The sequence below is a fragment of the Ailuropoda melanoleuca genome, chromosome 10, assembly GCF_002007445.2.
Source record: "Ailuropoda melanoleuca isolate Jingjing chromosome 10, ASM200744v2, whole genome shotgun sequence".
NCBI lineage: Eukaryota > Metazoa > Chordata > Mammalia > Carnivora > Ursidae > Ailuropoda > Ailuropoda melanoleuca.
The window spans coordinates 91,071,670-91,095,989 of NC_048227.1; the positions used below are offsets into that span (position 1 = coordinate 91,071,670).

The following is a 24,320-nucleotide window of genomic DNA, read 5'->3' on the forward strand; positions in this document are numbered from 1 at the left end:
GGGCGGGGGACCCGGGGACCCGGGCCAGGGGGCGGCGGGGGCCGCCGCGCCCGAGACCCGCGAGCACCTCTTCAAGGTGCTGGTCATCGGCGAGCTCGGCGTGGGCAAGACCAGCATCATCAAGCGCTACGTCCACCAGCTCTTCTCCCAGCACTACAGGGCCACCATCGGGGTGGACTTCGCCCTCAAGGTCCTCAACTGGGACAACCGGACGCTGGTGCGCCTGCAGCTCTGGGACATCGCGGGTAAGGGGCGGGCGGTGGCCTCCGTCGGGAGCCGGCGGCCACTGGGCTCCGCTCAGTCTCCTGTCCTGTTTCTCTGTCCTCAGCCTGCACTCGCCCGCCGCTGGGGCTGGGTGGACTCCAGTGGGATCGGGACAATGGAACGGGCAGTAGTAGTAGTTGAAGGACTTAAAAGCTGGACAAGATAGATAAATGCGTACCTAAATAACCCTGGTTAGATGCCTCTACGAAGGCTGGAGAAAACATCTCATTCTTAAGAGGTGGAGAGGAGGCCTCCACTCCAGTTTTCTCTCACCTGACCAGAGGCGAAACAGCCATGGGGGCTTTTCCAGAAATTGAACTCTGAATGTTGGCAAGCTTGTAGTACATCAGGAAGAGTTAGGGGGAGGCCCTGGCCCTTCTCAACCAGCTTTAACTTTTCACAGATGAGCGCTGAAGTTGAATGATTTACCCAAAGTGAGTCTCCTAGTTAGTGATGCCACCAACACTAGCAACCAGGTTCCTTTTCAGAATGTTTTTCATCAGGCGCCTTGGATCTGAGACCCTTCTTTGTGAGTGAAACTCCATTCTTAAGATAGGGTGCTCTTCTCCTAGGTCAAGCTCCCCCCCATGCCCCTCCTCTGCAGGAGAAGACTGGGGGAGGTTGCTCTTGAATCCTTCCTCCCTCCCTAAACCATTCCTGGCTCCTCCCCACCCTACACCCCAATATACTGTTTCCCTGGCATTTGGTTTCATTTGCCATTTGGGAGCCATATGAAAACTTGAACTCTGTCTGGTGGGGTGGGTGGGGGCTAGGCATTTAAAAAGATGTTAACTTTGGGAAGCTTAAATATGGAAGTGATACCAAAAGTTACCCTGTTCAGTCATTGTTGGTAAGATGCTCAGTCTGCAATAGAGAATTTTTATGGGAGACTGTTCAGAGCTGGAGAGACCATCCTTCATCCTCCAGGTGCATTGACTGTAGAAGGTGTAGTCCCCCAGCTGGTAGCGGGGGGGGGGGGGGGGGGGCACAGGCCTGTCTGNGTCTGTCTGCTAGGTAGTGCTCTTTTCATCAACAGCTATTCCATATGAGAAAACATTGAAGTATAATAGTCTATATACGCACTTATTTAAGAGCAGACTTCTCTGCCTCAGATGTGAGAATTAATTGATGCATGTCAGTTTCTCAGAGAAAGGGGAATGATCAGCCCTGGGCTCAGCTTTTTTTTTTTTTTTCCTTTTGGTTACAGAAAACCAAAAGTTCGTTTGAAAAGTCATCTTTTGAAGCCAGAGGCCTCTTTCAAAATACTTCCTGCTGTTTCACAGAACACTTATGAATACTAGTATTGCTCCTTGACAAGGTCCTTAATTCTAAAGGTTGCCTTACCATGTGATAGGCATTCTCCGGGAATCTTCAGTGTAGCTGGAGATTTCCATGAAGATGATTTTAAACTCCCACCCAGGAGGGTTGTTGACTTTGCCTTATTCTTCTTGTAAAATATTATCAGATTTAGCTATTAAATTATCATTGGGCCTCACTGCGGGTAAGTACAAGATTTTATTGGCACATTTGTATTTTTAAGCTTCAAGCAAAAATGTTTATATTTGGAGACTTGGGAAAGCAAAATCATGAGTAATTTCCTCCCTGGGTATCACCTCTTCCCTTTTTTTGTCCACCTTGCACAGACCTATGCAGCCAGGAAGGGGACATAGTCAGTTTTTTCAGACTCTGGTAACTATTGGCCTTGATGGAATGTGCTTGCACTTTTGCCTAAATCCAAAGGTTGAGTTTTGCCAGGAAGGAAAGCAGGATTTTAAGATCTCCAAAAGGGATTCCTGGATGTGAGATACCATTCAGCAAGTACACACCAGATGTTAATAAGACTTGAGGTAAACTAATGAGGTAATTAGAAATTACTAGGCTTACTTTATAAATAAGATTTCCAGAGATGGGCTCTTAATATATAAGGAAGCGGCCACAAAAATACTTTGGCTTTCACTTGAGGTTTAGGGAGCTACATCATTGTTTGCTTTGAATATTTGACCTGTTAGTGAATCCTAGTTCATACCATTTAAATTAAGTCATAATGATGTAATGAAGGCAAATTGAAGGCCACTCCAGAAAATTTCCCAGGGCTAAACATATTTGCCTTCTGTAGTAACAACATTGAATCATATTGAATTCTCGAAGGATAGAAATATTCCTTGATTGCAAAACAGTAGGTAGAGTTGGCCAGTTCATATGACTAAGTTAAGGTGTGGGGCTATTACTAGTTTTTTGTCGCGGCTTTAGAGATGGGAAGGTTGGTAAAGGAATTACATTGAGTCTCTATTCTTGGAAACTTTGGCAAGTATAACAGGTGGGAGTTGTCCAGACATTTCCCATAAATGTGGCCAGGCAGTTTCAGCTAAACTCTTCAAATCAGGAACCATAGTGACTCTCAGGTACAGGCCGTCGAAATGCTTTCTTATTGCGTGAAATGAAAGTAGCTTTAAGATCCAGATGCAGTTCAATACAATTTTTGTGTTAGGCAACTGTCTCTTATTTCACACCTGTTTTGAGATTGCTCTTAACACACTATCCTAAGTTATTGAAGTCAATAAAGTTTTAAGAAGTTTAATAAATACTACTAAATTAAGACGTAGCAAGAGATGTCTCTGAGCTTCCTTTTGTTGTTGTTACATAAATTAACCCGCTTATTATAGGCCGGTAATGTTTTAAATAGTGGAGCTTCTACTGGTCTCCCAATTCCTGCCATCGTCTGGTGGCTGACTTTACGGGGTCAGAGGTCCAGGCGCCACTCGCTACTGTTCTCATGCAGGAACCCCAGTGCCAGATGCTGCAGCTCATCTTCTCATCCTGGTTTTGCCACAGAAGGAGCAAGTGTACTTGGCATCCTGGCTTATTTCAATTTTCTTCACCATATTCCTGACGGGCCCTGTTATTTCCTGGTGATTTCAACCTTTTTGGTGCATTTTGCCATATCACTGCAAACTAGGATAATTCCCAGAGCGGAATCTGATCCACTCTTTCGTATGTATTAGAGATGAAGTACTAGTTGGCTTACTACTTATAGAATTTATATATATTCTATATGTATAGAATTTTCCAGGTAGGTTGAATAGCTGGTCTAGACTAAATCTTTAAGAGAAAGAAACTGGTTTGTCCATTTAGATCTAATACAATGTAGTCTTCCTGTATTTGCTAAAGTGATTTGCTTTTGTAGGGGAGGCAAAATTTTCTCCCTCCCTTTTTAGAGATTTCAGCAGGGCCTGAAATTTAAATCGATGCCAGACAGATGAACAGCAGAAATTTATTTCACATAAGTTTTACCTGACACGGGAGCCCTCATAAGAAAATGAACACCCAAAGAAGTGGCAAGACCTAAGTGCTTTTATACCAGGTTGAACAAAGAGAGGGAATTGTAGAAAAATAACTAATATGGGGAGGCTAGAGGAAAATAAGAGTTATTTTGTAAGGTCTGTTTGTAGAGACTTCTCTCTCCCCTTTGACTCCCATCCCTGGTGATAAGAATGTTTCTTTCCTCCTAGAAAAGAGAGGACATTTCTCACATGGGGTATTCTCATCTGCTTTCAGAGAGAAAAAGGGGAGATAAGAGTACCCTTCTTGCACCTGTTTTTTTTCAAGTGCCTTTAGTTCAAAATAATCTTTATGCCAAAGTGACATTTTTTGAGGGGCTGGTCTCTTCTGCCACCTTTAACTTTTTAGAATCACTATTTCTTTTCTTTTCTTTCTTTTTTTTTAAGATTTTGTTTATGTATTTGACAGAGAGAGAGAGCCAGTGAGAGAGGGAACACAAGCAGGGGGAATGGGAGAGGAAGAAGCAGGCTCCCAGCGGAGTGGGGAGCCCGATGTGGGGCTCAATCCCAGGACCCTGAGATTATGCCCTGAGCCAAAGGCAGACGCTTAATGACTGAGCCACCCAGGCACCCCTAGAATCACTATTTCTGTATAAAAATCTGAATCGATAACACTCCTTTGGGCCTAAGAACAAATCAGGAACATTCTAGTCAGAAGTTCCTGTAAATATTATTTACCTAGAGCATAAAATGCATGGTTGGAAGACGTTATAAATTATATAAACCATACTTAGATTCACTTTTAAATTTTTTTTTTTTGATTCCCATCCTAAATTAGAACATGGATCCTACTTCCCTTGATCCATCTTCCACATTGATAGTCGCTACACCTTGTGGCCTTTCTTGCCTGCTTTCATAACTTTCCTGTAACCCCCATGAACAAGACTCTGGAATATTATCTCGGATGCTTTCTTGACCTTCAAAGTATCTTATTAGTCAAAAATTATTAATATTCAGCTTTCTTCTAAATATGAAGAAGCAGTGCTCTGAGGAGTTAATCTATGGTTATTTGTAGTCTCTGTCTTAAACATCGACTATTACAATGACTTTCCAATTACTTATTAACTCATTTAAAGGGATTTTTAAAATCTTCATTACATCTGACTTTTGTACAATCTTGTCGTCCTCAGCCTTATGCAGACTCAGCCTCTGTGCTGAATTACAAGTGAAGTCTACCGTCCCATTTTACATCTTTAAATCTTCCTTAGTTCGTGAGTCGGGAGACATCTCTGGGTGCCTCAGTCTGGACTCTGCACCCACAGTTGCCCAGGCAAGATGGGCAGTGTAACAGTATATTTCTGTTAGTGCATGTGGAAATTCTCCTGATAATGATGTGCTTGTTGCCTTGCCTTTCCTTTTTTTCTTTTTAATTAATGTTACCATTGTCAGTTGCCTCAGTTTCCCCATATAGGCTGAAAGGTTAGCAGCAGAGAGAGGGGGACATTGATAAAAACCACTAAAACTTGACCTCTTTCCCCAGCTGTTTTCCTAATCATTCTATTGTTTGAATTGAAGTGTAGGCTTTTAGAGATCCCATAGTCTAAATACAGAGAAGTGTAGTAACTTGACCAAGAAAACATAATCAATGGCACTTGTACAGAGACATGTCTCATGACTCTGAAATATGAAAACAAGCTTTTAATGGTGGAGCGGATTTTTGGTTCACTCATGTCAAAACAGTTTCAAGACTGTTGTCAAACAGTCTAACAGACTCTTGTCTAAATTTGCAAATGTTCTGGTCATCCTTAGAGTAGCTCACATGACTCCTATTTTATACCCACTGTAATAATTGCCATCTGTTTATGTTATCAATCCAGAATTTCCAGTTACACTCCTCTTAATTAACACAGAACTTCCAATGTAGATACTTTTTGATCACCTCCATCATTTTGGGGGGGCATTTTGAAAGACTGTTTCCACACTGTGGACTTCGTGAAGATATCAAAGCCATTTCATTGATATATACTTGTAGAGCGCAGTCTGGAAAAGCATGGTAATAATTGTAGATGTTTGCATGGCCTGCTCTATGATCTCACTGATTAAACCTGGAAGCCATGCATTATTCTAGAGAGGCAGTGTTACTTTCAAATATATTTTAGGAGACATTTTATCCATTATGTGTATGTTTTCTTGACCTTCTGATTTTCTTAAGCTTCTGATACGGAAATTTCAGCGGTTCTTATTCTATTTTAAAAAACATACTCAGGATTTTGTTTTTATCGGGTGTGGTAGGACCAACACACCAGAAGATTGTCACCATTGAAAAGATGGTTTGCTATTCATAGTTCCCAAAAGAAGGGACCATGCTGCTCTATGCAGGACCACATGGGGAAGCACCAGGGCTGGTCAAGAAGCGGGGAGAGCGTGGGCTAGAGACTTTATTGTAGTTTTGCAGGAAGGACTGGACAAGGCAGCATAGGCAAGCTGAGCAAGTTTAGGATTGGTTAGTTTGTAATATTTGAGTGGGCGTTGGGCTATAGCAGCGGTCTCTGGTTGTTTAGTACCTGGCCATGGGCGATTTAGGGCAGGAGGATAGTGTCCTAGACTGCAGGAGCCTGAAAAGGGAGGCAGATGGGTGATGAGGACCCTGGATAGGTTGGTTTGCATATGAAAGATGTGCTTTCAGCAAGTTGTTTGCAGTCTCTTAAGAACTAGCTAGCCCTGGACGAAAGGGCAGTCCCTCTACTGGTCCACAAGGCCCCAAGATGTCAAAGTATTATAAAATATAGAAAATAAAAAACATGATTGATACATATTTCTAGGCATTTGTTAGAAAAGAGTGAGAGAGATGAAGGAAAGTGCTCTTCCAAAGAAGAAAACTTTGAAGGCCTTAGATTTGTAGCCCGAGGATAGCATATCCTTAAACTAGTGATGATTTCACACTTAATCAACACTTTAGTAGTAGTGAGTGGGCTAAGTCAACAAGTTTAGGTTGTGTCGTGGTTGCCGAGATCTCCTCGAGGGGAAGAACAGTGCAGACATGTAAATGGACGGGGTGGTGGAATTCTGCAGGGTGAGGTAAAAGATGAAGATAAAAGTGCTTTAGAATTCTACTCAATTATATTTTCAAAAGTGCTTTTTGCAACCAAGGAGGCTAGACACATGTAATTTCTTCACTCTCCTTTTGAGAAAGACGAGCCACATAAAAATAAATGGACAGCAGGGGCCTAGTTTAAAGATCTTGAACTGACAGATGGCCTTACACTCTCTTCTTCCCCATTCTTTCCACTCACTTCTGTCCAGATATCCTCTTTAAGCATCTTTTGTAGTGATTTCTGATTACTTCTTGAAATTAAGCTAAATATATTGGGTTGTAGTGTGATTATATGGAGATTCCTCCATCAGACTCACCTGAGGTGCTTAAGATGCAGATTCTTCTTTTTCTTCTTTAAATAAAGAGTAACCAGGGAAGGCTACTTTATTGTTTTTAATTTATTTTAATTTTTTAAAAGATTTTATTTATTTATTTGACAGAGAGTGAGAGCGAGCACAAGCAGGGGGAGCAGCAGAGGGAGAGGGAGAAGCAGGCTCTCTGCTGATCAGGGAGCCCGATGTGGGGCTCAATCCCAGAGCCCTGGGGTCACGACCTGAGCCGAAGGCAGACTCTTAACCGACTGAGCCACTCAGTTGCCCCATAAATGCGGATTCTTTAGCATCAACTCTGTCAAGCGATTTGGCTCCCTCGGACAAACATCCCTATGTGTCGTGACTTTAACAAAGAGGTTAATTCTGTCACCTGGTAGGCCTGTGGTTGGGCAGTCCACAGCTGCTGAGCAGAACCCTATAGTCTTCACGGACTGAAGTGGACGTGGCACCGCCCAGCTATGCCTTGGTCATAGCCTTCGTCTTTGTGGTCCAAGCAGATGTGCATGCCTTGCTGCGAGGGCCGCTAGGAAATCTAGGGCCCTTTTTTTTTTTTTTTCAATTGGACACATTGCTTCCCCAAATAAAATTCTGTGAAGGCGTAATGGAATAGACAACTAGAAATCCTCCATGCTTACCAAATTAGAATTCCTAGAGGTAGGGCCTGGAAATTTGCAACGTACCAAGCACCACACACAATCTGATTTCTAGTAAAGTCTAGGAGAAGTTGTTCTGTCATTAGCTTTGCTGCTTCCTGGGGATGGATTGATCCTCTCACCACTCTTGAGGAGTTCTCCACTTAACCGGGCAAACCTGCCTGCTCCCCGCGCTACCTTACGCTCACCTTCCATGAGCCCGGAGTTCTTGATTTCACATCACCTCCTTCTTGTCCCTGTTCCTATCTCAAGAGCCTTCCTCTGAGGGTACTGTATGGATGCTAGAGCATTTACAGGACGGAGATGGCACATTTCTTGCTCTTGTTGAATAACTAGGTAAGAAAGGAAAAAGCTATTATCTTAACTTTTAAAACTACTATAACTTTGAACACAAATCAAAAAGATTTTTTGATTTTATTCCTTGTTTCAGATTGATTAAAGTCAGCCATTCTTTTTATAGTCCCACAGAATAAGACCTTACACAGTGACTGACTACCACAAAAGCATAGTCATCTTAAGGTAGCAAAAAGAGAAATCCGGAGTCTGAGTTGATCAAGGAAGGACTGCTCAGTGTTACCACCACTGCCATCTTGAAAGCAGTTTGTTTTCCTTTTAATTTAGGTGTTTTCCTATTTTGTTTCTGTATTCAGTTTGTTATTCTTTTGTTTGATAAACCCAAGACCCATTATAACATCACATTGTTGCCTATATCACGGTATAAAAAATTTTAATGGATAATTATCCTTTTAGAACTGACAACTGCATTTATTTTTACTTACTTATTTTTAAAGGTTTTATTTATTTCAGAGAGAGAGAGAGGGCACAGAGGGAGAAGGAGAAGAGACTCCCCACTGAGCAGGGAGCTGATGTGGGGCTCGAACCCAGGACCTTGGGATCATGACCTGAGCCAAAGGCAGATGCTTAACCGACTGAGCCACGCAGGTGCCCCTGATGACTGGATTTAAATGAAATTTGACTGGGTCTTGATCCGATCACCTTCTAACACAAGTTTATTAGAAGTGCTTCATCTCTAAAATGCACAATGAGATTTAAGAATTTTTTTAAAGGAGTTTACACGCACTGGATCACCTTGAGTAAGAAGATATAGCTCAGTGATCTCAGTGGGTGGGAGAGGGTAGGCATTCTACTTGGAATACTAAACACCAGTTGTCTCATTACTTTGATTTGTGTTTCATGGTGAAATTTATATATTGAGTTTCAAATAATGCAACGAAATATTTAGGTTATTTATCAAACGAGGTCATGAACATAAAATATTGAGATGAACATTAAAAAACTAAACAAAGGGAGTGATTAAAATCACAAACAAAAGAAAGCATCTCTGGCCTGTTTACGATAACCATTCAGAATGTAGTCCTATCCTTTTCAAACACTGAGAGGAAATACTTTCCTTTTGAAAATTTACATATAAAGAAAGAAAGCAAATTATTTTGTGGTTTTCTTTTCCTTAATTCAATCATGTATTTTTGGAAATATGTCACCTCAGCTCCTTTTCAAGTCATTAGTGTTGGATACTCCCAAATATTACATAAGCATTTTAATTTTTTAAAATCTTTTTTTTAATGTACCTTAAGCTTCATCCACTTGGGTATATAAGTTATGCATCTTTAAATATCTTTGAGCCTAGAGAACTAGCACTGTGCTTTTTCATCATTCTCATTGCCATGCTGTCTAGTTATAATCAAGGTTCCCTCTTCTAGAAAAGGAAATAACAGACCTTTTTAAAAAGATAAAACATTTTAGGGGCGCCTGGGTGGCGCAGTCGTTAAGCGTCTGCCTTCAGCTCAGGGCGTGATCCTGGCGTTGTGGGATCGAGCCCCATGTCAGGCTCCTCTGCTGGGAGCCTGCTTCTTCCTCTCCCACTCCCCCTGCTTGTGTTCCCTCTCTTGCTGGCTGTCTCTATCTCTGTTAAATAAATAAATAAATAAAATCTTTAAAAAAAAAAAAGATAAAACATTTTAAAGTCATTTGAAATATTTTGGCAATCTCCCCACAGCAGTATGGATAAAAAAGGCTGCCCCTAGTATTGGGGTAACTAAAGCACTCAGCACTGGGGCATTTCCCATAGCTGCTATGGTAAAGCCCTAGGAAACCGAGAGAAAGGGTTTACCTTGTGCAATAGGGCTATGCTATCCTTGAGGAGAGTCGTCTTAGGCCTATGGCACTGCCTTGGGTCTCTTTGGAAACATGGGACATATGGAACAACATGTACTCCTGAAAGCTTTGGCTAACAGATTGGACAGCACATTAGATAACAAATAACTTGGGAATTGGAGTAATTTGCTCTCCCTGGGATTTTATTTTCTCATCTATAAAATAAGAGAGGTTGGACTAGATGATACGGGGTGTCATCTTCCAGTTGCAATGTTGTCCATCTAAGGTTGGTCAGGAAGGCATGAAAGTGGTCCCTCCTCCTCCAGTAAGAAATGGCTACAGCACTGGTTAAAGAGGGTGATGTTGCTTAGAATCTCCCCACCCTGTTTGAGCTACTTCCTACTTAGAGGAAAGTCTCCCAGGTCCTGCTGAATTTTTATATTGCCATAAGCTTTAACTCTGCACGCACATACACGCATACACTCCGTGAAACAGAACTCATGCATCTGTCTTTGTATTTAATACCTGTGGAGTTCTCTACCCTGTCCTCTCCTGTCCTGGGACACAACCCAGGAGCATTCAGCATGGCAGGAATTCTCTGCATTTTATTTACGTATCTGTGTAGAGTAGACTCCAAGAATAATAAAGTTTTCTTGGACTGAACTTAGAATGGTTGATTGGCTACTTCCGAGAGTATTCTTTATATTTTTTGTCTAAAATTAAGAAAAAAAAATCTAGGATTCTACAGAATTCCTGTGCAATTCTAATGTAAATGTGAAAGTCATTTCCATTAGTTTGGTCCTTAGCCCTTTTTTAAACTTAGGGCTAGCTCCCAAAGCGTTGGGAAAGGGAAGTAGTAGAATGCATCATTCTCTCTCTCGCTCTCTCTTTTTTAAAGATTTTTCGTTTATTTTAGAGAGAGAGAGAGAACATGCATGTGCATGAGCATGGGAAAGGAGCAGACGAGAGGGAGAAGCAGACTCCCCACTCAGTGGGGAGCCTGATGTGGGTCTCTATCCCAGGACCCTGAAATCATGACCTGAGCCGAAGGCAGGTGCTTAACCGACTGAGCCACCCAGGCGCCCCAGAATGCATCATTCTCATGTTGGAAGTTGTATCTAGAAGTTAAATATGTGATGCTATTGAGTCCAAGTAAGCATCTGAATGGCATTTCTTGATAAGAAACAACTAATAAGATTAGCTTACATACTTCAATGAATAACATCCCTTTGTATGCTACCATAATATACTCTTCATATCTCTGATTACACCTACCACACCATGTTATCAGTGTGTCTGTTTCCTCAAATAGACTGTGAGCTCCTTAGGAGAGGAAATCCTATTCATTGCTCCTTGGTGATCACCAGTGTCCAGCATAGTACCAGGTACATGGAAGGAACCTCATGTTTTTTTGTGGAGATCAAATCTAAATCCAAGGTAAATAAGATATTTGGGTGTTGCATCAGTCGGGATAGAGTAGGTTCTGTTGGGGTTCCAGCAACATTAGTGTGTCAGCGGTTTAAAATAATTATTCCTCACTCTTTCTACATGTCCATAGTGAGGACAGAGGTTGGGGTGGAGGGAGGGATGTGAGGGCAGTTTTGCATCTCTTGATACTGTCATCTCAAAATTAGGGTTCAAGCCTGCTGCAGCAGGACAAGGACACTGTCTCCCGAGTGATTCTGCTTAGAAGTGACACTTCTGTTTACATTTCGTGGGCCAAGGCTAGTTCGTAGACACTCCTAATTTAGTGGGGGCAGAAGAATGTGATCCTTCATGCATCTAGAAGTGGAGGAAAATGGAATATTTGTGAACAGTAGTTTTGTTTTCCACTGTAGTTCTTTCTTTTGGGCAGTAGATAAGGGAATAGATAAAATTACCCCGAGAGAGATAATAACAGAGTTATGGCATGCAGCTCTTACTCTAGTAGCCAAGTCTCCTTATTTTCCAGTTTAACAACAGGAAGGGCTTAGCATCTCAACCTTTGAAACCACCGTAGTTAAATCTAGGCTTTACCTTGTTAGGTTTTTTTGGAGAAGAGCTCTTAATTTTATGTTAAGATTATTATTTAAACGAATTCATCTTATCTTTCTCTATTCTGTGGTTAAACTTAATGTATTTTAGAAATGTGTGTTTTTTACTTGTTTTGGCCAGTTCAGGAATGTCTCTGAAGCGGTAATGGATTACTTCAGAATTTTTTTAAAAAGGAGATGATGAACTCAGTAAAATAGGAAGTATATTTTACTGTTCTTTTGGAAAGTAAGCTATTTTCCTAAACGCATGGCTTGGTCTTTTGATGCTGGATTATTTACATTTGATCCCCATTGCTGTCTGGATTCAGTGATTGCAGAATCTTTAGAAAATCATTCTAACATGAAGGTTATCACAAAGAAACCTAGAACATCAGAAGGGGGAGCTGGGAGGGCTTGGAAGATCCCTAAAGATCTCTAAAGGCACCTCACTTCCTTAGGCAGAGAAAATTACTTGCCTGGGGTGGCTTGACCTTTAGTGCTCGGCATTTTGGTCCTCTGGTGTATTTGTACTTTCCTCGAGTTCATTTTCCTCCGCAAACTGTTTTCACCACGGCAGTTTACAGCGTATAACTAGTTTAAGGCTTTGCCGTGTTTTATTGCACCATTTTTAAGAGGATGCTCCGGCTTTCATCATGTAATTCATTTATTGAGCACTTAATAATAATACTATAACATTTGCACGGTGCTTACTATGGGCCTGACATTTTACTTTTTGAACTTAACGTGTAATTTACATGCACAGACCTTCAGTACACGCCTTCATGAATTTTTATATGGCACTTCCAGTTCAAGGTATAGACCCTCCCTCACCCCCTGGAACAGAAGTAGCAAATACTTTAGGTTTGGGGGGCCATTCACTCCTTGTTGCCACTACTCAACTCTACCGTGGTAGAAGGAAAACATGTAGAAACCCATAAACAGATGAAGGGGACAGGATTCCGATAAAACTCTAGCCGAATTCGACCAGGAATTACAGTTTGTCATACTCTGCCCTAAAAGACTCTCAGGTAGGCATTTTACATTACACCGTCCCAGTGAGCCTCCGAGGGGGGGCATAATTTTTTATCACTTTATTGATATATAATTGACATACAACAAACTGCATTTTGTTGTTTTTCCATATGTGAACACTAGTGGAACATCAGTACAATCAAGATTGCAACCATTTCCATCACCCCAAAAGTATTTCCTCTTACCCCTTTGTAACTCCTCTCTCTGCCTTGCCAAGACAGTCCTTGCTTCCTCTTACTAAGGCACTATGGTTTATATTTTTAAGGATCTGATATAAATGTATTCATAGACTATTACCTATCCTTTCTGGCCTGGCTTCTTTTACTCAGCATCATTATTTTGAGGTTCATCCTTTCATTAGTTGTATCTATAGTTTGTTTCTTTCCTTTCTATTGTTATATTCCATTGTATGGATATACCATACTTTATTCGTTACTATTTTGGCCATAAAAATAAAACATCTATAAGCATTCATGAACTTGATTTTGTATAGACATGTGCTTTCATTTTGTTCGGACAGATACCTAGGAGTAGAATGTGTTGGTTGTACGGTAGATATATGTTTAAATTTTTAAGAAGCTATCAAATTGTTTACCAAAGTGGATGTGCTATTTTAAATTCTTGTGCTTACCAGCAGCGTATGAGAGCTGATTGATCCACGTCTTCACAAGTACTGGGTATAATCAGACTAATTTTATTTTGTTTTATTTTATTATTTTAAAAAAGATTTTATTTATTTACTTATTTATAAAGGTTTTATTTATTTTATTTGACAGAGAGAGAGAGAGAGAGACAGCCAGTGAGAGAGGGAACACAAGCAGGGGGAGTGGGAGAGGAAGAAGCAGGCTCCCAGCGGAGCAGGGAGCCCAATATGGGGCTTGATCCCAGGACCCTGGGATCATGCCCTGACCCAAAGACAGACGCTTAATGACTGAGCCATCCAGGCGCTCCTAAAGATTTTATTTATTTATTTGACAGAGGAGACACACAGCGAGAGAGGGAACACAAGCAGGGGAAGTAGGTGAGGGAGAAGCAGGCTTCCTGCTGAGCATGAAGGCCGACACAAGGCTCAATCCCAGGACCCTGGAATCATGCCCTGAGCCGAAGGCAGACACTTAACTGACTGAGCCACCCAAGTGCCTCCAGACTTTTTATTTTAGCCATTCTTGTGGGCATGAAGGGGCTGCTCGTTGCGATGTAAATTTGCATTTCTGCAATAATTAATGATGTTGGGGATCTTTTCCTCTGCTTATTTGTCACATATACATTCTTTGGCAAAGTGTCTGTTCCAGTCTTTTGCTTACTTTATTAATGAGATTTTTTATCTTCTTACTGTAGTGTTTTGAGAGTTCTTTATATGTTCTGGGTATAAGTCCTCTACCCGATATAGGATTTGCATCTTTTTTCTCCTGGGCTGAACCTTTCCTTTTTATTTGCTTATCAGTGTAATTGACACTAGTTTGAGTTGCCTATGGTGTGGTTGTTAGAAAGCACGCTCAGAGATTATCAGAGAGTTTTGAATCCTAACCTCGGAACCTAGGGAAAATAACTTGAGGTTTCTAAGCCACCGGGTCCACCTCAAAAATTCCTTGTCATACATGTTTCTGATTTTCTTTTGTTTTGACAGGAGGTTTATGGGAGGACAAATTTGAATATGATTTAGTATAATTGGTTGAAAGAAGTATTTTTAGGGATTTATAGATGATTCAGTAAACAAACAACAGTCACTAAAGCTTAATTGTTCTTCAAAACTGGATTTCTATACTTTTACTAGTTTGGCACCCTACCCTCTTCTCTAAATTGAAGAGGGAGTCCAAAAGAGTACTTTCTTATAACTATGAAATAATCTTATAATCTGGACTTTCTTAATGTGGCTAATTTCCCTTGTTGACATAGTCATTTTATATTTAATATTTAAAATTTATAAAAATATAAGTCAGTAGTATGTGCTCTCTGTTAAAATTGAAGTCAGGACCACTTTAATGCAATTGATGTAGACTTTTTGCAGAATAGTGATATTGACTTTGACCAGTTGGTATATCCTCTGTAAATTTGCTGTGTGTGATTATTAAGTGTATGTTTATGGAAAATGGTACAATGTTAACTTCTTATAAATGTCAGCATTGTGATAAAATAAGCTATATAATTGGCTGGTCAAATTTACATTGCCAATAAAATATGAACATGATAGTGATGTTTCTTTCATATGTGACCATTTGTTACAATAAAGTTCAGACATCTGGACTATGATAGTACGGCTTCAGATAAGCCTGTATGGGAAGTTGTCACAAACCAATTGAACTTTAGTGTATCCATTTAAGCTTGCCTATTGTGTTCTTCTCCCATTATTTCACTAAGCGATACCTAAAATTGTGTGATGCTGTAGTAGAATTTGGAGAAGAAGGAATATTTTTTGTGGGTAGCTTTGCATTTGTTACTATCAATAAAATGTAGATAAAATGTGTTTTTCATCATGTGTTTTAACGGGAGAGTGTCCTATCAGTTTTGTTTTTATCATTGGTCAGTTACCCATCTTAGATTTGCACTGATTGCCATTTTTCCTGAGCACTCCAGTTGGGAACTTGACAGACTGAAGGTAACATCTTAGAAGTCAAGGTGACTGCAGGATAGTTCAGAATGGCCGGCATTGTATTCACATGGGCGCGTGGGAGCCAGATGACCCGGGTTCTAGTCTGATCTTACGTCGTCAGCACCGCTGGCATCCTGGCCAAGCAGCTCTCAGCATCATCTGGCAGCTGAAGATTAGAGTCCCTCCTGTGTCAAAGAGTGATACCAGACAGAAAGGGGATGCTTTGCGAAGTCCCATGTAGTATGCGAAGCAGTAGAATTTTCCCAAAGTATTTAACATGTTAAATTATTTTAAAAGTATATTTGGGGAACTCTACGGCTGATCCTTCTTTTAATCACACAGCCTCATGTGCCGCTTTTCGCTCGTGGGTTTGCATGTGTCTGCCTTCTTAGAGGAGAGCAATCTTGCATGCCGAAGCAAAAGTGGGGGCATGCTAGAGATGGGGAGGAAAGATGAGCTCCTTTATCTCCTAGCCAGTCCGAGTCTTTTGGACTGCATTTTACCCACCATACTTATCTTCTTCCTGCAAGCTTCGTTTTCTTCTATTCGTGTCTCTTCTCCCCTCCACTACCAGCTTTCTGTTTTCCTTTAGTACCTCTTCTCTTAGACCAGACGGAGTGGGGGGTGGGGGGAGCAATGGCTCTGTAGCTTTAAGCACTGGCATCTGGATGCTTAAGGAGCACGTGTTGGACACGCGCAGAGCATAGAACTAGTTAATTGTGTACTCAGACCCCATGATCAGCCACATGGTTCTGCCCGTCCTTCATCCCACCAGTTTCTTTGCTGTGGAATGTGAGATGTGTGTCTATAGCACTATTCCTAGGGTCAAAGGGGTTATAACTAAATATAGACTCTGTCTGAATTATGAGCTCTTGATCTCTTATTATGTTGATTTTTAGGGCAGGAGCGGTTTGGCAACATGACCCGAGTATACTACAGAGAAGCTGTTGGTGCTTTTATAGTCTTCGATATATCGAGAGGCTCCACCTTTGAGGCCGTCCTAAAATGGAAAAGTGATCTGGATGGTAAAGTCCGTCTTGCAAATGGCAGCCCTATTCCTGCTGTCCTCTTAGCTAATAAATGTGACCAAAAAAAGGATGGTGGCCAGAATCCTCCCCAGATGGACCAATTCTGTAAAGAACATGGTTTCACTGGATGGTTTGAAACCTCTGCAAAGGTGAGGTCCGCTTCGTGTTTGTATCTGCTCTCCTCAGGACTCATAAATCTGAGCTGTAGCTGTAAAGTATTTAGACGGGTTTATGTGAGTGGTTTTGGGGAGCCCAGAAAAAAGCAAAGTCAAAGTATAGCATGGATATGTCATAGCTTCTTTGGGCGGGCAGCAGGAATGCTTTCAAAATTGGCTAATGTGGAGGTGACTAGAAGGACAGGTTTTCCATCAAAATAAAAATTAGCTACTATTTAGAACAAAGAACAATGACATTCTCTGAGTTTGAGCCTTTAAATGAAGCACTTCTACAATTGGAGTTTATGGGGGACAAAGTGTCTTATCCAGCACAAGGAGTTTTGGGTTTTACTGAAGGCTTCACGAAATACAGGGACATAGATGACACTGGTGAACGTGTGGGTCATGTGCAGTACTAACAAAAAGGACACTGAAAATGTCTGAGATGTATTGATGTTTCAAGAGTTTCAGATTAATTGTGTATGAAAGAATTTGAGCAAGAGGCAAGTATCAGCACTTGTGACGTGCTTCATGAATAGCGGAGTGAGAATTTTTTCTTTCATCTATTATGGGATACAGTGTTTTATGAAGAAAAACAAAAACACTTAAGTTGGTTGTTAAAAATCTTGCCAGCCTAGATATACAAGAAAACAAAGGTGAAAATCACAAGCACAAAATATTGGTGGGGAGGCAGTTTGTTTATGTGCTTTGGAAATTTCACATGAGAGGTCAAATAACAATTGGACTTAGGTCAGAATGATGAAATGTTGGAGAAATTCTGTAATGACAAACAAAGTTGAAACCATAATTTTAGTCCAGGCTGAAAGTACTGCCCGAGCATCACTAATGCCTGTATTTCTGAGCTGGCCGGCAGCTGACTGTATAGCTGATTTCTGCTTGAATTCCAGTGATCTGAATTTTAACAGGAACACAGCCAAAGGACAGTTTTGAATTCATGAATTTCATCTTGTCACCTTTACGGCAAATAATGGATTTCCAATATGAAAATGTGTGACTAATTACAATATGGGAATTTCTGTTCCTAATCAATTGCTACTAAGTGTGGTTAGAGAGTATTATAATTCTTTGAGATAATGGGAATGGTGAGGGCTAAATGGCATTTGGACATTCAAAGATCAATACTTTAATTAAAGTTAATACTTATCTTGGGAGTGGAGGTAAAAAGAATAAAATAAAAAAGCTTGATCCTGGAAAAGATACCTGAATGAATAGCCCAAGTCTTGCCAGTTTCTCACTGTCCAAGAAAGTGTAGCAGGTAAGAGAGACTGCTAGAATGAAACTCATGTTCTTAGATTGATATTGGAGAAATCAGTATAAACTTAATGTATATGTATGTAGAAACATGTATGTTTGTGTTTATAGTTTATACACATATGTATAAACAGATAAACGTAGAAATTGATATCTGTGTGTCTGGATGCATAGCTTTGTCTGCTCAGAGGGCTTAGGAGCAATGACACCACTGATCCAATGAGTTTCCTAGTCCCAGAATTTGTTTTTTATTTTTTATTATTTTTTAAAAGATTTTATTTATGTATTTTAGAGAGAGATAGTGGGAGCTGGGGAAGGAGCAGAGGGAGAGGGAGAGAATTTCAAGCAGACTCCCCACTGAGCATAGAGCCTGATGTGGGGCTCCATCTCACCACCCTGGGATCATGACCTTGAGTTGAAATCAAGAGTCTGATGCTTGGGGCGCCTGGGTGGTACAGTCGGTTAAGCGTCTGCCTTTGGCTCAGGGCATGATCCTGGAGTCGTGNTTGTAGTATGCGAAGCAGTAGAATTTTCCCAAAGTATTTAACGCGTTAAATTATTTTAAAAGTATGATATTTGGGGAACTCTACGGCTGATCCTTCTTTTAATCACACAGCCTCATGTGCCGCTTTTCGCTCGTGGGTTTGCATGTGTCTGCCTTCTTAGANTCAGAGGGCTTAGGAGCAATGACACCACTGATCCAATGAGTTTCCTAGTCCCAGAATTTGTTTTTTATTTTTTATTATTTTTTAAAAGATTTTATTTATGTATTTTAGAGAGAGATAGTGGGNTTTGCATGTGTCTGCCTTCTTAGAGGAGAGCAATCTTGCATGCCGAAGCAAAAGTGGGGGCATGCTAGAGATGGGGAGGAAAGATGAGCTCCTTTATCTCCTAGCCAGTCCGAGTCTTTTGGACTGCATTTTACCCACCATACTTATCTTCTTCCTGCAAGCTTCGTTTTCTTCTATTCGTGTCTCTTCTCCCCTCCACTACCAGCTTTCTGTTTTCCTTTAGTACCTCTTCTCTTAGACCAGACGGAGTGGGGGGTGGGGGGAGCAATGGCTCTGTAGCTTTAAGCACTGGCATCTGGATGCTTAAGGAGCACGTGTTGGACACGCGCAGAACATAGAACTAGTTAATTGTGTACTCAGACCCCATGATCAGCCACATGGTTCTGCCCGTCCTTCATCCCACCAGTTTCTTTGCTGTGGAATGTGAGATGTGTGTCTATAGCACTATTCCTAGGGTCAAAGGGGTTATAACTAAATATAGACTCTGTCTGAATTATGAGCTCTTGATCTCTTATTATGTTGATTTTTAGGGCAGGAGCGGTTTGGCAACATGACCCGAGTATACTACAGAGAAGCTGTTGGTGCTTTTATAGTCTTCGATATATCGAGAGGCTCCACCTTTGAGGCCGTCCTAAAATGGAAAAGTGATCTGGATGGTAAAGTCCGTCTTGCAAATGGCAGCCCTATTCCTGCTGTCCTCTTAGCTAATAAATGTGACCAAAAAAAGGATGGTGGCCAGAATCCTCCCCAGATGGACCAATTCTGTAAAGAACATGGTTTCACTGGATGGTTTGAAACCTCTGCAAAGGTGAGGTCCGCTTCGTGTTTGTATCTGCTCTCCTCAGGACTCATAAATCTGAGCTGTAGCTGTAAAGTATTTAGACGGGTTTATGTGAGTGGTTTTGGGGAGCCCAGAAAAAAGCAAAGTCAAAGTATAGCATGGATATGTCATAGCTTCTTTGGGCGGGCAGCAGGAATGCTTTCAAAATTGGCTAATGTGGAGGTGACTAGAAGGACAGGTTTTCCATCAAAATAAAAATTAGCTACTATTTAGAACAAAGAACAATGACATTCTCTGAGTTTGAGCCTTTAAATGAAGCACTTCTACAATTGGAGTTTATGGGGGACAAAGTGTCTTATCCAGCACAAGGAGTTTTGGGTTTTACTGAAGGCTTCACGAAATACAGGGACATAGATGACACTGGTGAACGTGTGGGTCATGTGCAGTACTAACAAAAAGGACACTGAAAATGTCTGAGATGTATTGATGTTTCAAGAGTTTCAGATTAATTGTGTATGAAAGAATTTGAGCAAGAGGCAAGTATCAGCACTTGTGACGTGCTTCATGAATAGCGGAGTGAGAATTTTTTCTTTCATCTATTATGGGATACAGTGTTTTATGAAGAAAAACAAAAACACTTAAGTTGGTTGTTAAAAATCTTGCCAGCCTAGATATACAAGAAAACAAAGGTGAAAATCACAAGCACAAAATATTGGTGGGGAGGCAGTTTGTTTATGTGCTTTGGAAATTTCACATGAGAGGTCAAATAACAATTGGACTTAGGTCAGAATGATGAAATGTTGGAGAAATTCTGTAATGACAAACAAAGTTGAAACCATAATTTTAGTCCAGGCTGAAAGTACTGCCCGAGCATCACTAATGCCTGTATTTCTGAGCTGGCCGGCAGCTGACTGTATAGCTGATTTCTGCTTGAATTCCAGTGATCTGAATTTTAACAGGAACACAGCCAAAGGACAGTTTTGAATTCATGAATTTCATCTTGTCACCTTTACGGCAAATAATGGATTTCCAATATGAAAATGTGTGACTAATTACAATATGGGAATTTCTGTTCCTAATCAATTGCTACTAAGTGTGGTTAGAGAGTATTATAATTCTTTGAGATAATGGGAATGGTGAGGGCTAAATGGCATTTGGACATTCAAAGATCAATACTTTAATTAAAGTTAATACTTATCTTGGGAGTGGAGGTAAAAAGAATAAAATAAAAAAGCTTGATCCTGGAAAAGATACCTGAATGAATAGCCCAAGTCTTGCCAGTTTCTCACTGTCCAAGAAAGTGTAGCAGGTAAGAGAGACTGCTAGAATGAAACTCATGTTCTTAGATTGATATTGGAGAAATCAGTATAAACTTAATGTATATGTATGTAGAAACATGTATGTTTGTGTTTATAGTTTATACACATATGTATAAACAGATAAACGTAGAAATTGATATCTGTGTGTCTGGATGCATAGCTTTGTCTGCTCAGAGGGCTTAGGAGCAATGACACCACTGATCCAATGAGTTTCCTAGTCCCAGAATTTGTTTTTTATTTTTTATTATTTTTTAAAAGATTTTATTTATGTATTTTAGAGAGAGATAGTGGGAGCTGGGGAAGGAGCAGAGGGAGAGGGAGAGAATTTCAAGCAGACTCCCCACTGAGCATAGAGCCTGATGTGGGGCTCCATCTCACCACCCTGGGATCATGACCTTGAGTTGAAATCAAGAGTCTGATGCTTGGGGCGCCTGGGTGGTACAGTCGGTTAAGCGTCTGCCTTTGGCTCAGGGCATGATCCTGGAGTCGTGGGATTGAGCCCCACATCAGGCTCCTCCACTGGGAGCCTGCTTCTTCCTTTCCCGCTCCCCCCGCCTATGTTCCCTCTCTCGCTGGCTGTCTCTCTCTGGCAAATAAATAAATAAATAAATAAATAAATAAATAAATAAATAAATCTATCTTTAAAAAAAAAAAAANCAATCAACCAATCTTTAAAAAAAAAAAAAGAGTCAGATGCTTAACTGACTGAGCCTCCCAGGTGCCTCCAGAATTTGGTTTTTAAATACCGTTCTCCTGTAAAAAGAACAAGGGTTTTGTGGAGAAATGATTGATTCATTCCAGGATTGGTGGGACAAGGAAAGTAAAGATGCAACAGAGATATTTTGTGGTGCCAGAAACTAAGGAAACACAAAATGATGGAAACCTGTCAAAAAGAAACAAGAACCTACTTATAGGAGCTCCAAATATCTAAGACAATTTGAGCAACAAAGTAAATAACTATTGCAATGGATCTAATCCATAGAATAAAATAATAATCCATGATATGAATAAACCAATGAACAAGTAGGGGAGACGAGAAAACTCTTCCTAACAGAAGTCCAACTAATTAATGTGGGAGGAATGATGGAAATAGGCAGTCACCTTTAATCACCATGGTAATAACTGTTTTCGGGAAGAATTAATTGATGTTAAAGTTAAGGGGAAAACTATGATGAAAAATAGGATATTTCCATATTTGAGCTTACTAAGTGCAAAGGAGAAATAGTAACTATTCAGTGGACAAGGCTGGCAGACATGACTTTAAGCAAGTGTTCTCTCAGACACTGAGAGGGACACATCACATATTCCTGTCAAAAGTGCATCACTTGAGTTTAATGATATGCAAACATGAAACAAGCCCAAACTGAGGGATATCCTCTGGCTGGTATGCTCCAAGAGTGTCAAGGTTATGAAAGGCAAGGTGACTGGAACTGTCCCAGGTTAAAGGAGACCAAGAAGACATGCGCACGAAATACAGCAGTCACCTAGGTCACAAAAAGGTTACTGAGACAATGGTGACATTTGAATAAGGTTCATAATTAATGCTGACACTATTATTGAATTTCCTGATTGTACCTGGAAATCTGGATATCCAAGATGTTAATATTTTAGGAATATGAGTGAAAGGTATGTAGGAATTTTTGCTATTTTTGCAACATTTTTGTCAATCTGAAATTATTTAGAAATGAAAAGTTAAGTATTTTTTACAAAGTCCAGATTTTGCTGTGTGTTGCTCGTGTATTTAATGACAACTGATAAATCAGTCACACAAATGGTGTGATAGCTAGTGATTCCTTAGGGTATTTTTAATGGCCTTCACACTTACAACATTGTTTCAGGTGAATTTACAGGTGACAACTAGGAGTAATAATCTGTGCTCCGAGACGGGGAAACGACATGGTGCATTTATCGTATTTTAATGTGTGAGCCTCTTGACCTTCTTCTTCATAATGTATCCTGAATACTTGACTTAAATGTTCAAGGGCAGGAACTTTTTCATCTTAGTGCTTTCATTTATGTGAGTGGCAACCCAGCGTGGGATGACGATTCCTTTTCAGCCATTGAGATAGTTCATTGAACCTCAGGGACAAAAAGTTTGAAACAGGAACATCAGGAAAGGGAATCCTTTGTGAAAAGGAGAGAGTTCTGTAGCCACACGACTCAATGGCATTGAACTCCGAGGGTGTATCCCCTGTAGTGAGGGAGAAGATGGTAGACATAGACACCCCCTCTGACAAACTGTGCTCGGCCCATTAACACTCTTCGTGCTTTCTCCTGAGCATTAATCCTTGGAATTCATCCCGCTCATCATTTCTGCCTTACAGGATAACATAAACATCGACGAAGCAGCCCGGTTCCTCGTGGAGAATATTCTTGCCAACCACCAAAGCTTTCCCAGCGAAGAAAACGACGTGGACAAAATTAAACTGGATCAGGGGACCTTGACCGCAGAGAGCAAGTCCCCGTGTTGCTGACACGGCTTCTGCTTCTGTCCCGCGCGCAGAACGCCGCCCGCCTGGGCTGGAGCGAGACCTGAGAAGGGATGAGGTGGTGGGTGTGCGGTTCTGCGAATCTTCCCGGGGCCGCACTTGAAATGAACGCTCTGGGTTTTCTTCGGGGGGGATAAAGCTTTCTCCCCGTTCGTACGACAGCGATGGTACGTACCCCTGGGAGCCTGCTCCGACACGGGGCTTCTGTGGCGGAAGCCGTGAGTTCAGGGTAGTGTTTACATCCCAAGTAACATCTTTTTAAATGACGCCTCCCCCCTTCCCCACCCCCCCAACTTCCAAGTTGTGCCTTGTAGCGGCCGCACCGGGGCGGTGGGAAACCTGACCTGCGGTCTTGGAGCAATGCTGCGGTCTTCGTCCTGTGTCCACATTCCATTCCTCCGCTCCAGGGAGGCTGCAGACCCTGTTAGTCACAGAAGGCTTGCAGTTCCTGTTTTGCAGTTTTTCTTTCTTTTGCCTACTTCCAACTCTGCTGCTTCATGTCCAATTGTTATCCTTATGTATTATCACTTCACCAGCCCTTGCCAGGGTGGCGTGTCCTTGCTAAGGACCGAGCACGCACACCGCGCTGGCGTTCTGACTCTGGCTGCTGCCAGTTGGAAACAATCTAAACAAACATTCCTTCTCTCTCTCCAGTTTTGTTTTTCCTCTTCCTCCTGGTTGTTCATTTTTGTACCTGAGAGCCTGGCTGGTATTCCTGTTGCGGTTCTCTCCAACCGGAGCTAGTCTTTTCAAATCTGTATTAGTAATGGTCGAGGAGAGAAGTCACTTCAAAGCACATACAGTGAAAGTGGAGGCTCTGTATGATGAATTATGAAAGAAAGTAGGTCACGTGTGGTTTTACTGTAAAGTTTGGGACATTTAAAGTATAGCACAGGAGAAACTTAAGGCAGCCTTATAATATTTGTATTACCATTTAACCCAGTTAAGGAAAAGAATAAATATTTTGACTGAAACCTTGTTTTTGTGAATTAATGTTCTGGAAAGGTAAATGGGATATACTTTTCTGCCTTAGAAAACTTCGTGTCTGTTCACTTTTTTCCTTTTGTTTTTAAGGGACTTGCTATCGTCTGAAAGGTCCAACCTATTTCTTTTTT

The 24,320-nt window shown here is 41.0% G+C and overlaps 1 protein-coding gene across 1 annotated transcript; it reads left to right on the forward strand.

Moving 5' to 3' along the window:
• Positions 1-4: 4 nt before the first annotated feature.
• RAB32 (RAB32, member RAS oncogene family) lies at positions 5-24,179 on the forward strand (the record flags this gene model as incomplete). Its single annotated transcript, XM_011229361.3, has 3 exons — positions 5-245; positions 16,270-16,547; positions 23,041-24,179. Coding segments are annotated over 3 exons (669 nt in total), but the record flags the coding sequence as incomplete, so codon positions are not given.
• Between the last annotated feature and the right edge of the window lie 141 nt (positions 24,180-24,320).